Below are 10,742 nucleotides of genomic sequence, written 5' to 3'. Positions count from 1 at the left end.
AGTAGAAGGCCGCTGCCGCCGCAACTGCCAAAACAGAGTACACAAGGACCCCCAACCCTCCAATAACATTGCCAGTATCAGTTCCGTACATAGTTGTTAAAAACTTACGATACATGTGTATCATACACGATATGTATCCTACGATTTTTATCGTCTCCTCCGGAGAATGATACCGTATATCCTACGATTTATACGCGTATCCTAATCCTGTGTGTATCCTACGTTACTTATTCGAAAGGATCTTATTTCAAGAAGCGGAACCCCAAATGCATGCATTAATCTAAGCCGTTTGATCTAATTATGTCATCTTTCAAACCATTTGATAGAAATTCAACCTCAATATAGGAGTTGTATAAAAGAAATAACATACTTCGATTGTATTTTGTCTGACTTTCCTTTTCTAACAAAAGGCACATAAAGCCTTAATGTAATATACCCCAGTTGAGAGACTTGAAATTTTGCATTTTAATTTTTTTTAAATTTAAGCATGGTTTGTTGGTGTTATTAGGGCCTTGAGATCACTAATTTTGTGGCATTTGAGACTTTTTCTTGGATATTTTTAAAAATATTTGGATACAAATAAAAAAATATTCACTTTTCCAATTTTCTTTTTTGAGGCGAACCAACAATTCACAAAAATTAGGTGCAAAATTAACAAACGCAAAAAAAAAAAAGATGACAAAATAAGAAAAAAACCCCAAAAAAAATTAGTGAAACAAAGCTTTAGGTTCACTCTCAAAAGAGCATTGATTAATGATAATTAGTGGTGGAGGCTTGATCGGTCCGATTTTGTCTGTTTCTCTACTAATTTCCATGTCCTAAATTCACCAAACCTTTAAAAAAAGAGAGACAAAACTCGGTCATGGAAAATAGGTGTTAAGGTAATGAATTTGTGGATTACTATGGTTATGGGGAATTGAAAATAGTGTTGTGCAATAGTGTATGCAGAACTATGTTGCGCACCTTTGATTCGTTGGATCGTGCATCCGACGGCTCGAATCTCATCTCAGCAATGAACAGCTCTCAATCGTTGGTTGCCGAGATGAGATTCGAGCCATCGGAGGCGTGATCCAATGACTCAAAGGTGCGTAACACGATATTGTGCACCTCACTACACAGTACCAATCCGAAGTCTGATTATGGGTTATACGTTAGTGTATGCAGAACTATGTTGCGCACCTATGATTCGTTGGATTGTGCATCCGACGGCTCGAATCTCATCTCGGCAATGAACAGCTCTCAATCGTTGGTTGCCGAGATGAGATCCGAGCCATCGGAGGCGTGATCCGATGACTCAGAGGTGCGCAACACGATATTGTACACCTCACTACACAGTACCAATCCGAAGTCTGATTATGGGTTATACGTTTTCATTCAGTTTCGGTTTACTTCGACCAAAACCAAAACCAAAGCCAAAGCGGTTTTTAAAAAATTCAAAATACAAAATCAACAAAAGTGCTACACACACAACGGTTGCGTAAAACACAACACACAACTAATCTCTAGCCGTCCATTGCTGTAATAAATGGTCAGGATTCATTCAAACTCTTTCCCATAAAAGTTTAACTTTTTCTTGGAATGGTTTTTTTAAAATCTAGACCGTCCAAATACATCTGGACGGTCAAAATTACGCACACGGTCAGATTAGTTGTGTGTTGTGTTTTATACAACCGTTGTGTGTGTAGCACTTTTGAGAATTACGCACACAACCAACACAAAGGTTGTGCAAGTAACATTTTTGCAAAATCAAACTGGACCAATAGCTCAAGAAAATCAAACCAACACAAATTTTTCGGCCGGCTTTTCGGTTGGTTCGATTTTCTCGGTTATTATTTACCTTGTAATCAGTGATCATAGATTCACACCAGAGTTGTATGGCATTTGGCGGTTGAGTAAGAGCATCTCTAATGGGAGATGTCAATTTCTACGTGGACATGTTAACGGTAACAATTGACACCAAAATTCAATCCAACCTAACAGCCTTCTTTGATGCCAAAATCTACGTGGCTTTGAAGGGAATGACAAAGTTGTCAAAGTTGACAACCACCCTCCTCCATGCCAAATTTCAAAAAATGACTGTTTGGATTGACAGAAGGATTGACATTAAGGGGTGGAGAGGGATAACTTGATGTTAAATAAAAAAAATAAGACATAAGGGTTGGAAACGAAGGCTTTGATGTCAAATTGGAGATGCCAAAATACCACATAAGCTTTCAAAAAACATTTGACATCTCCAATATGAAGTCATGGGTTGGAGATGCTCTAAGGCATTCGAAGAGCTATCACCAACCCATAACACCGATTTTATTCCGGTCCGCAAAACTATGGGACACATAAAAAATGACGGCCCAGGACGTGTTTTGATAATTAATACACACCAAGGACAAGCTAAGAACATTTGTTAATGCTGAAAATGTCATTGGCGGGTATTAGTTATTAAAACACGTCCTTGGCCGTCATTTTCACATAAAAAATCCGAACTGGGGGAGCTGCTAAGGGACAGCAGTGTGCTGTCCCGGCCGAGGGGGTACCGCTCTAGTCTCGCTCTAATGATCTGAAATATTCACTTCGTAAAACTCGTCGAGTTGAACAAGTGTGCAAAAAATCAGCTCGATCGAATATTATGAAGTGCCTAATCGAAACCTTTTTGTCTTGAAAAGAAGGGATCCAAAACACTAGATCAAGTCCACTAAAACCCATTATTGGCAAGTTATATGTATTCCGATTAGGCACTTAATGATATCCAATCGATCTGATTTTTTGAGCACTTGTTCAACTCAACGAGCTCTACAAAGTGAACGTTTTTTATCATCGGAGCAAGACCGGAGAGAGGCCCCCAGCAGCTCCCCCGACTCCAAAAAATCCCTTCAAATAGAAAGTATACCAATTTGAAGAACATTGTTAATTGCAAATATCATTAGAATCTGTACGCAGGACAAATGCATGAACGAAAATTATTCACTTCAATACCAAATCTAAACGTATCAAACAAGAATCAAAACTCCTCTACTTTCTGTAAAATTGAATTGCTTGTGTGGTCGCTTAGCATGATAAATTAGACCTCAGAGACTTGAGAACAGAAAAATATACTTTTAGCTCTACTAAGAAAATCTATGTGTCAGGTGTTGATGGATCTGTCAGTGACGATTTGTGGTCACTTGAAGATTCTTGATTGCGGCCATTGTTGTTGTCTTCACGAACCAATTGAAGACACGGGTAAGGATCCTTAGCCTTAAGTGCAGAGAAAGCATTTGCTTCATCCATCCGCTTTAGTTCTTCCTGTTCCATCAGCAAACCATTTCATCAATACTTCTGATCCCAACCATAGAGAAACAATACTTCTGATTCCAGCCGTAGACAAACCTTATAACAAAAACACAGGGCACTCCCTTACTGTGATCAGAGGAACCACTTTTTTTAGTTTTCTTCTATACTTGTTTTACCACCATAAAAGACATGAAAGAAAGATCCACTTCTGGTCACAGTGAGAAGGCAGAGGGAAAAAATGAAATGACCATCCAAAGAGAAACGGAAAGAGCACGGTGATGGAACTAAAGATTTGGGTAGTATTATTTAATTTACTTTCGCTTAGTAGAGTTTGGACTTTGAAGTTCCCGACAGAGGGTGCAGATTTTAAATCACATTATCACAAGGTTTAAAAATATTCAGAATTAAGAATTGCTTACTACTTCCACGCACAAATAGGAAATAGATGAAAGAGGAAAACAAAGGATTAGGTTTAAGGAAGTTAACCAATAAGCAGTCATTTTCGTCCTTGAGCTCTAAGCACATCTCTGAATATCTGGTTAGTGTTTTTGTGAGCATGGAAGTTTCCCTGCGTAAGGTGTCCGCCTTGGCTTCTATTTCTTTTCGTTCCTGGGAGCACAAGAAATACAATATCAACATTTTAAATAGTTAAAGAGACCAACAGGCCAAAAAAATGTTGAAGTTGGCATGAGGATGGCATCACCAACATTATAGACAGTGATATTCATCGCAATTCGATTTTCTAAGGGATTTCCCTTCTCCTACAGTTCAGCAATTTTAAGACAATAAGAGTCCGGAGAGTGGAGAGTGGAGAGTGGAGTTCTCCTCTCGTTTAATAGGACATTTCATGCCATATAATTGTTAGAATTACCAATTTACAGCAATAGAATTGTAACCCAACAAACTTTTTTTGGGGGGGTAAAAGAATCCAACAAACTGTATCCTGATAAATTGTGAAAACTATTTACAGACCTTCCTGCGATCTCTCAACCTCCTAGCTGCCTCTTTATTTTGCAGGTTCCTCCTTTCATCCAGTAGCTTAGGTACATCCTGTCAAGGAAACAATTCAAGCTAGGAAAACGAGCATTCAATGAACATTGCGTGTTGAAACTAAGTTCAAGTCAAGCGAGAATCTGTGCTGCGAAATTCCATGAATTGCAAGTTTAAAACCACCCAGCAAGTAGAACACTATCCCCGCTTAGGTATTCATAACCATTTATAAGGGATAGCTCTAAACAACTTACTAATTTATGCTTCAGTTTTCAAAGCAGACATGCATTCTGGGACCCTCCAAATTAGAACGATGGACAAAAAAAATGAGAGGGAGGGAGAACGATCTTCAAAGGGATGTCTTCGGAAAACTTGAAAAAATTATGTTTTGACTTTTCAAAGTGGACATTCATATTGGGAGTCTGGACACTCCAAATTAGAAAGATGGACAAAAGAATGGAACGGAGGGAGGACGATCCATTGTTTGCGTAGCAAGTCCCACGACATGAAGGAGTAGTATTAAAGTGAACTATCCTTCATGTCATGGGACTAGCTATGCAAAATAATAGCTAAAGAAATAATAACATTTAAGAGTGAAGATGCTATTATTTCTTTAGCTCACTTCAGCATCTTCACTCTTAAATGTTAGGAGTAGTATTAAAGTGAACTATCCATTCTCTGCATTACCTGAATCTGCCGTGCAGACATGACCTTTTCACGTGCAACCATTTTAGCTGACGCCACTGGCTCTGAAGCACCAGAGGGTTTATTAGGGTTCTTCATCATGAATTTGGACGCAGGAGAGGATCCTTTAGAGCTGATCCCCCTGTCCCCCTTTGATGCAGGCATGTATAAGAGTTTGTCGCCTTGGAGCAAAACTTGATGCTTTGCTCCACCATAGTTAGCAGTCACGGTATTCTTGTCGTCCACATTAGCTTCTGTGCAAGAACGGAAGTCATGGATCTATTAAAGCATCATTTTTTTTAGGTGCTTCGGAAAAATAAAGCATCAATTTTTTTCGGTGTTTCCGAAAAATAAAGCATCATTTGTGAAAGTAGAACTTTGAAGTTTGAAAGTACCGTCAGCAAGCATCTGATCAAAGCATCGCTTCTTCATGACAGGACACTCCTGAATGAGAAACAAAACAAAAAAAAAGGGGGTAGAGTGTAGACCAAAAAAAGGGGGTAGAGTGTACCAATTCTCATAAGGTTCTCAGTCGAGGGGACAATGACAATGTATAGTATTCCAGAGAACCCAGGCAGCATATAGAAGTTTCAATCATTCTTACCATGAAATACTTTACGTCATTATTGCAAAACCGAGGGGACAAAATAACGGGACTAAGTTAAAGTACTTAGCACATTATTTATGAATATATATACCTCGTGTTTAGCTTTGTCACTGTCGTGTGATGTGCTCGCAATTCCACTGTTTAAAAGCCATTTCAGGATACTGTTAGCAAAAGGGACAAAATATATCCCAAGGCCCCTACCAATCTCAAAGTCCAGCTCCCAAACCAAAGTTGAACAGAAAAAATAAGCACGGAAAATGTAAAATCATGACACTCATGACGACAACATCATCATATGTGTTTATCAGAAAAATCATCACCTTCCTATATCACGGTCAATTCTTGAACTCCCAGTTGTCTTTGCACTTTCTCCTGACCTTTCACCCACAAATCCAACACCTCCCAAGCTTCCTGTGCACTTTCTCATTGGCTTCCAGTCTGTCCCGTAGAATACCTTTCCTTCTGCCTCTGGAATTTTGAATGCCCAACCCTAACAAAGTAACAGAATATTCAAACTTAGCAAAAATCAAAATACCAAATGCGAAGACAATATGCAAAATGAACGGGTGAAGTTGAAGGCTGGGGGTTACCCCAACTGCATTAGGATGATTATGAATTGCACAAAGATGATATGAACCAGGATAAAGGGGCTGGGTGGCATACAATCCTACGGGCGGATACTGAAAGTTGAAAACCAATAAATAGAAAATAAGGAATTTTGTTTGTTATTCAATACAGCACATGAATTGTACATCTTCTCAAACTCTATTATTACCTCATTTCCCCACATATATGGATGTGAAGCAGAAAAATTCGGGTTCGAAGAAAGTGGTGGAATATGCCTTGCACTGTTATATGCCTATTCAAGAGTAAGAAATGAGCTACTGAATTAAATACCGTTATGCACAGAACAAGGTAATCGCATGAAACAGAAAATTCAAATCCAAGATATAATATCTTCAACCTGCATCTGCATAAAAGCTGACCAATCAGGCTGAGGAGCAAGGGTTCTTTCCTGTCAAAAAACATATAGAGAGAACAACAGGACAAAGTGAGTTCCTATTGTTGGTGGCTTGTGGCTTGTGTATTTTCATCTATTTTTGTGTTTGCACCCCACATAAATGCATACAGGGTGAGAGAGAACCTGAGTAGAAATAGTTCGTTTAGAAGATTTGACAGGTTTTGCGTCCTCTCCATTTGCCATTAATTTGGGAGGTTTAGCAGGTGAACCGACACCCTCAGTCTCCATTGCAAATGTATACTAAAAGGTTTTGAATACCTTTAATTGTTTCAACGATCAATCTGAGATAATCAAAACAATTGATTTTCACACCAAGTATCCAACCAATGGTTGTTTTATAATTTTATTTCATCCAAAAACTCTGAGCGATCTGATTGAAACCAGAATGAGGATGAAATCAAAAAATCAATACATGAGACTGTAATTAAAACAGCAAATTTGTTAGAGCAAGTCCACTACTATTGCCAAATCTGATCCCAAAGCTAAATTTTGGCAACAACAATGGCAAAGCCGTTTCCACCCTTGTCTCAGATTCAATGCAAATTTTGGCAATGTCATTCTTGGTTTGGCAATTGCCAAACTTATCACATCATCCAAGCCATTTGATTTGCATAAAAAATGAGATGGTTTTAATTAAACGGTTTGAATTTAAGATTGTGCCAAAATGGTACCGAATTGGTACAACAGTATCATAATTTTTTCTTCTTCTTTAACACTTAAGCAGCAAGCTAAAATCTGCCTTTTACAATGTCATTTTTGCACCAACAGGCATACTTTATTTTCTTTGTAACTAGATGTCCGAGCAAGCTTTCACGCACCTCATCTAATTCTGGAGCCCTAAAATTCACCAACGGGTGTAGCTCTTGAGTTCTTCTTGCTATTTCATCCAATTGAAAAAGAAACTTTACAATGCAATTGAAAGATCAATGCACCGATCAATCTAAGGGCTATTGGTAACCTAGATTCAGTACTAAAAGTCCTCAGTTCTCTCTCTAAGCCGATAATGAAAATATTTCAATTGCTCGAAAAGAACTAGAAGAACCCCAAAAGTTTGGCCAAGTGGTTATAAAAAAGCAATAACTACTCTTCCATAAAGTCACATGTTCCATTCTCACAGAAGCCAAACATTCCAAATATTGGGACCGAGATTTGTCTGGTAGTTAACTCCAAGCCCGGAATTAGTCGAGGTGCGTCTAGCATGTTATAAAAAGAAAAGAAAAAGGCCAGAATAGGGTCGTCTGAACTATTCACTCGTGCACATTGTAGTAGTAATTTTTACTCGTCATTGAACTGGCTTTTTACATATTCAAGAACTTCAAATAATCGACCACGCCATCAAATTAGGAAACAGATCAAACTCTGATTAACTATTACATCAAAACAAACGCAAAATCAAGTTTTTCCATTCATCTTGAACACACAATCACAGCTCAACCAAAAAGACACACGCATACATATGTATATGAATATGTGTGTGCGTATGTAGAGAGAGAGAGAGAGAGAGAGAGAGAGAGAGAGAGAGAGAGAGAGAGAGACCTGTCCTAATTTGGCAGAGATGTTTACTTCACGCTGGCTGGTTACTTGTGATTTGTAATGTCCAGTACTGAGAGAGGCTAGTACTATAACCTTTTGAAAAGACTAGTATGCATGGGAACGGCTGAGATCTTCTCAAATGGAAAATCCACGGTTACGAATTTACAACATGCGTACCCGACCGCCTCGTGCCCTTTTCACTAGTTTGGTCCCCACTTTTGAAGTGGGTCCCCGATATATTTGGACGGGTTAATCCGGATCTGTCCAAGAAGATTCTGCCACGTGTTTTTTTATGTTTGTTAATTGGATTCTACTATTAGCTTTGATTACCCCTATAACGGTGTTTAGAGTTGTCATAAGAGTGAACCACCGCCACCTGATTACGCCTTGTTCCGCTAAGTTTTTTTTGTCATTATTACAAAAAAAATTCATTTCATAATTTTGCACCTAACTTTTATGAATTATTAATTCGTCTCATCAATACAAATCAAAAAAATAAAAATTATGCCTTTTACCCATTATATTTTTTGAAATATTCAAGAAACAGCCCTAAAAGCTGACTTTTGAGACTTTTTTTTGGATATATTTTCAAAAATATTTGGATAAAAGTAAAAAAAAAAATTACTTTTTCAATTTTCTTCTTTCAGATGAATCAATAATCTACAAAATTTAGACTCAAATCTAACAAATGCAGAAAAAAATATTAAATAAGGACAAAATAAGAAAAAATCCCCCAAAAATTTAGTGAAACGAAGCCTTAGGTTCACTCTCAAAAGAGCATTAATTATCGATAATTAGTGGTGGGGGCTTGATCGGTCCGATTTTGTCTGTTTGTTTACTAACTTTACGGCTAAATTGGTCGATTCAATTTGGAGATTCCAAAACTGAAACCGGACCAAACAACTTCGTTTTTGGCCCGATTTACTCGGTTTATCCAATTTTTGACCTATTTCAAAGCTCGAAGGGAAAAAAAAAAGAGAATAGGCAAATAACTCATTCAATAAATAAATTCAACCCAAAGTACCCAAGACCAAAACAACATTAACAAAAGCCTGGACTTCCTTTTCATGTCTACACGGATTACGTAGAAGATCTTAGATGGCCAATCCTTAACAAAAAAATAAAATACAAAATTATCATCTAGTTAAATAAAATAAACCCCAAGGAAAAAGTCCAAAAACTTCAAACACACTAACTAAATTGTACTATTTTAATTGCTAAAACGGGGACCGGAAAAAAGATACGCCCTTTCGTCCATACTAAAAAATAAAGAAAAATTCTAAAATCAGTCCAATAGGTTAACAATAATAAGTATGTGAATGTGTATTAAAGTGTGCAAAAAGTACACAGAAATACGTGTTTTTTTTGTCTTCTAATGGACTTATCGTCGGTCCAGTGGGCTGATAATAGCAAGACCGAAAAATAAAAATCTCCTGAATCACGCAATGATAATTATATAGAATTTGCAATTCTTTATTTAACTTGTAGATTCTGGAATCTTGATAAAAGTATAATATTCTTTTTTTGTCATTTAGATGGTTTTCCATCCTAACTACTAGCAACGTGTGACATTCATCCTTGAGCGAGTAAAAAATTAATATTTTATGCTTTACGATAAAGAATGAAATAATAATTTCACGCTAGATTACAGAAAGATGAAATTTTTTCCATAGAAGGAAAGTCGTCCCGAGCATTTATGAAAAAAATACAATATTACGCTTTGTAACTTTATATTTGTTAGTTTTGCATCAAGTTTTGACGAATTATTGATTCGTCTCAACAAGAGCATCGAAAAAGTAAAAACTATAATCTAAACTCTTTATTTTGAAAAAAAAAGCAGACCTTTTGGCTTATTCATGCAAAAAAATTAAAATAAAATTGAATTTGGATTAAAATTTTTTACTTTTTCGATTTCTCTCGTCGAGACAAATAAATAATCCACTAAAAATTGACGTGAAACTAACAAAGGCAAAGTAATTGAATAAACATAAAAAAAATTAATAATAAGCCAACTGTTTTATTTAGGCAAACCTGACGTTTATATATTTGGTGATAATCATCATACAAAACAAAATTCAACTCTTGCGCTTTTTTTTTTATTTTTTATCTATGTGTAATAAAAAGGGGGTAATTTAAACCAATCATCCCTGAGGTTTTTGAGAAATACACTACACCCATAACCTTTCAACTTACTACACCGGCCTCTCTTGAATGAGAATAACACAATAGAGTTAGATCTACTCTGGTAGTCCTCCGTTAAATTTGTGGATTTCTCAAGATCTTAGATCTTTAAAAAATATTCAATTTTCTCTCCAACCATTCATTCTCAAAAAGCCTAAGGCTCCGTTTCGGAATCAAAAATAAGTTTTTATTTTTTAAGAAGGCAATTTCAAGCTCAAAAATTATGAATATATTGAAATCTAAAAATATGCAATATAGATTTTATTTTGAAGATCTCAATGAGATCTTTTATACAATGCAAAAAAATTACAAAATTATTTTTTCTTTACTTTATTTTTTAGTTTAAAATTGTGAAATAAGCTGTTTATTTTTTAACAAGGTTTCTAGAACGGAACCTAATTCCTTGGGATGGATTCGCGGGGTAAAATTAAGGACAAAATGAGAGTAACAAAAAAATAA

At 36.5% G+C, this 10,742-nt stretch overlaps 1 protein-coding gene across 4 annotated transcripts; it reads right to left on the bottom strand.

Moving 5' to 3' along the window:
- Window positions 1-2,947: 2,947 nt before the first annotated feature.
- Window positions 2,948-8,172, bottom strand: LOC131307889 (G-box-binding factor 1-like). Of its 4 annotated transcripts, none has more exons than XM_058334620.1 (12): window positions 8,106-8,172; window positions 6,693-6,850; window positions 6,513-6,563; window positions 6,324-6,407; window positions 5,869-6,038; window positions 5,640-5,685; window positions 5,337-5,385; window positions 4,945-5,195; window positions 4,376-4,405; window positions 4,240-4,299; window positions 3,754-3,876; window positions 2,948-3,279 (listed from the first exon to the last, which is right to left on the bottom strand). In XM_058334620.1, the coding sequence occupies exons 2-12, from the start codon at window positions 6,795-6,797 to the stop codon at window positions 3,112-3,114; spliced, it is 1,137 nt and encodes a 378-aa protein (XP_058190603.1). In that variant the 5' UTR covers window positions 6,798-6,850; window positions 8,106-8,172; the 3' UTR covers window positions 2,948-3,111. The 4 variants fall into 4 exon arrangements, with proteins under 4 accessions (XP_058190603.1, XP_058190602.1, XP_058190604.1 ...); XM_058334619.1 differs by lacking the exon at window positions 4,376-4,405 and adding an exon at window positions 6,139-6,228 and having other exon boundaries at window positions 4,240-4,317; window positions 6,693-6,939; window positions 8,106-8,136; XM_058334621.1 differs by lacking the exon at window positions 4,376-4,405 and having other exon boundaries at window positions 4,240-4,317.
- Window positions 8,173-10,742: the final 2,570 nt, after the last annotated feature.

This window comes from Rhododendron vialii, chromosome 11a (assembly GCF_030253575.1).
Source record: "Rhododendron vialii isolate Sample 1 chromosome 11a, ASM3025357v1".
Taxonomy (NCBI): Eukaryota; Viridiplantae; Streptophyta; class Magnoliopsida; order Ericales; family Ericaceae; genus Rhododendron; species Rhododendron vialii.
This window is presented reverse-complemented; position numbering and strand designations above follow the sequence as displayed.

What these genes read in the sequence shown, in the direction of transcription:
- LOC131307889 (XM_058334619.1), bottom strand. Translation starts at nt 6,797, where the DNA reads ATGGAGACTGAGGGTGTCGGTTCACCTGCTAAACCTCCCAAATTAATG. An exon ending in AACGAACTATTTCTACTCAG is followed by an intron (nt 6,564 to 6,692) that starts GTTCTCTCTCAC and finishes GTTTTTTGACAG; the next exon opens with GAAAGAACCCTTGCTCCTCA. An exon ending in ATCATCCTAATGCAGTTGGG is followed by an intron (nt 6,039 to 6,138) that starts GTAACCCCCAGC and finishes TTACTTTGTTAG; the next exon opens with GGTTGGGCATTCAAAATTCC.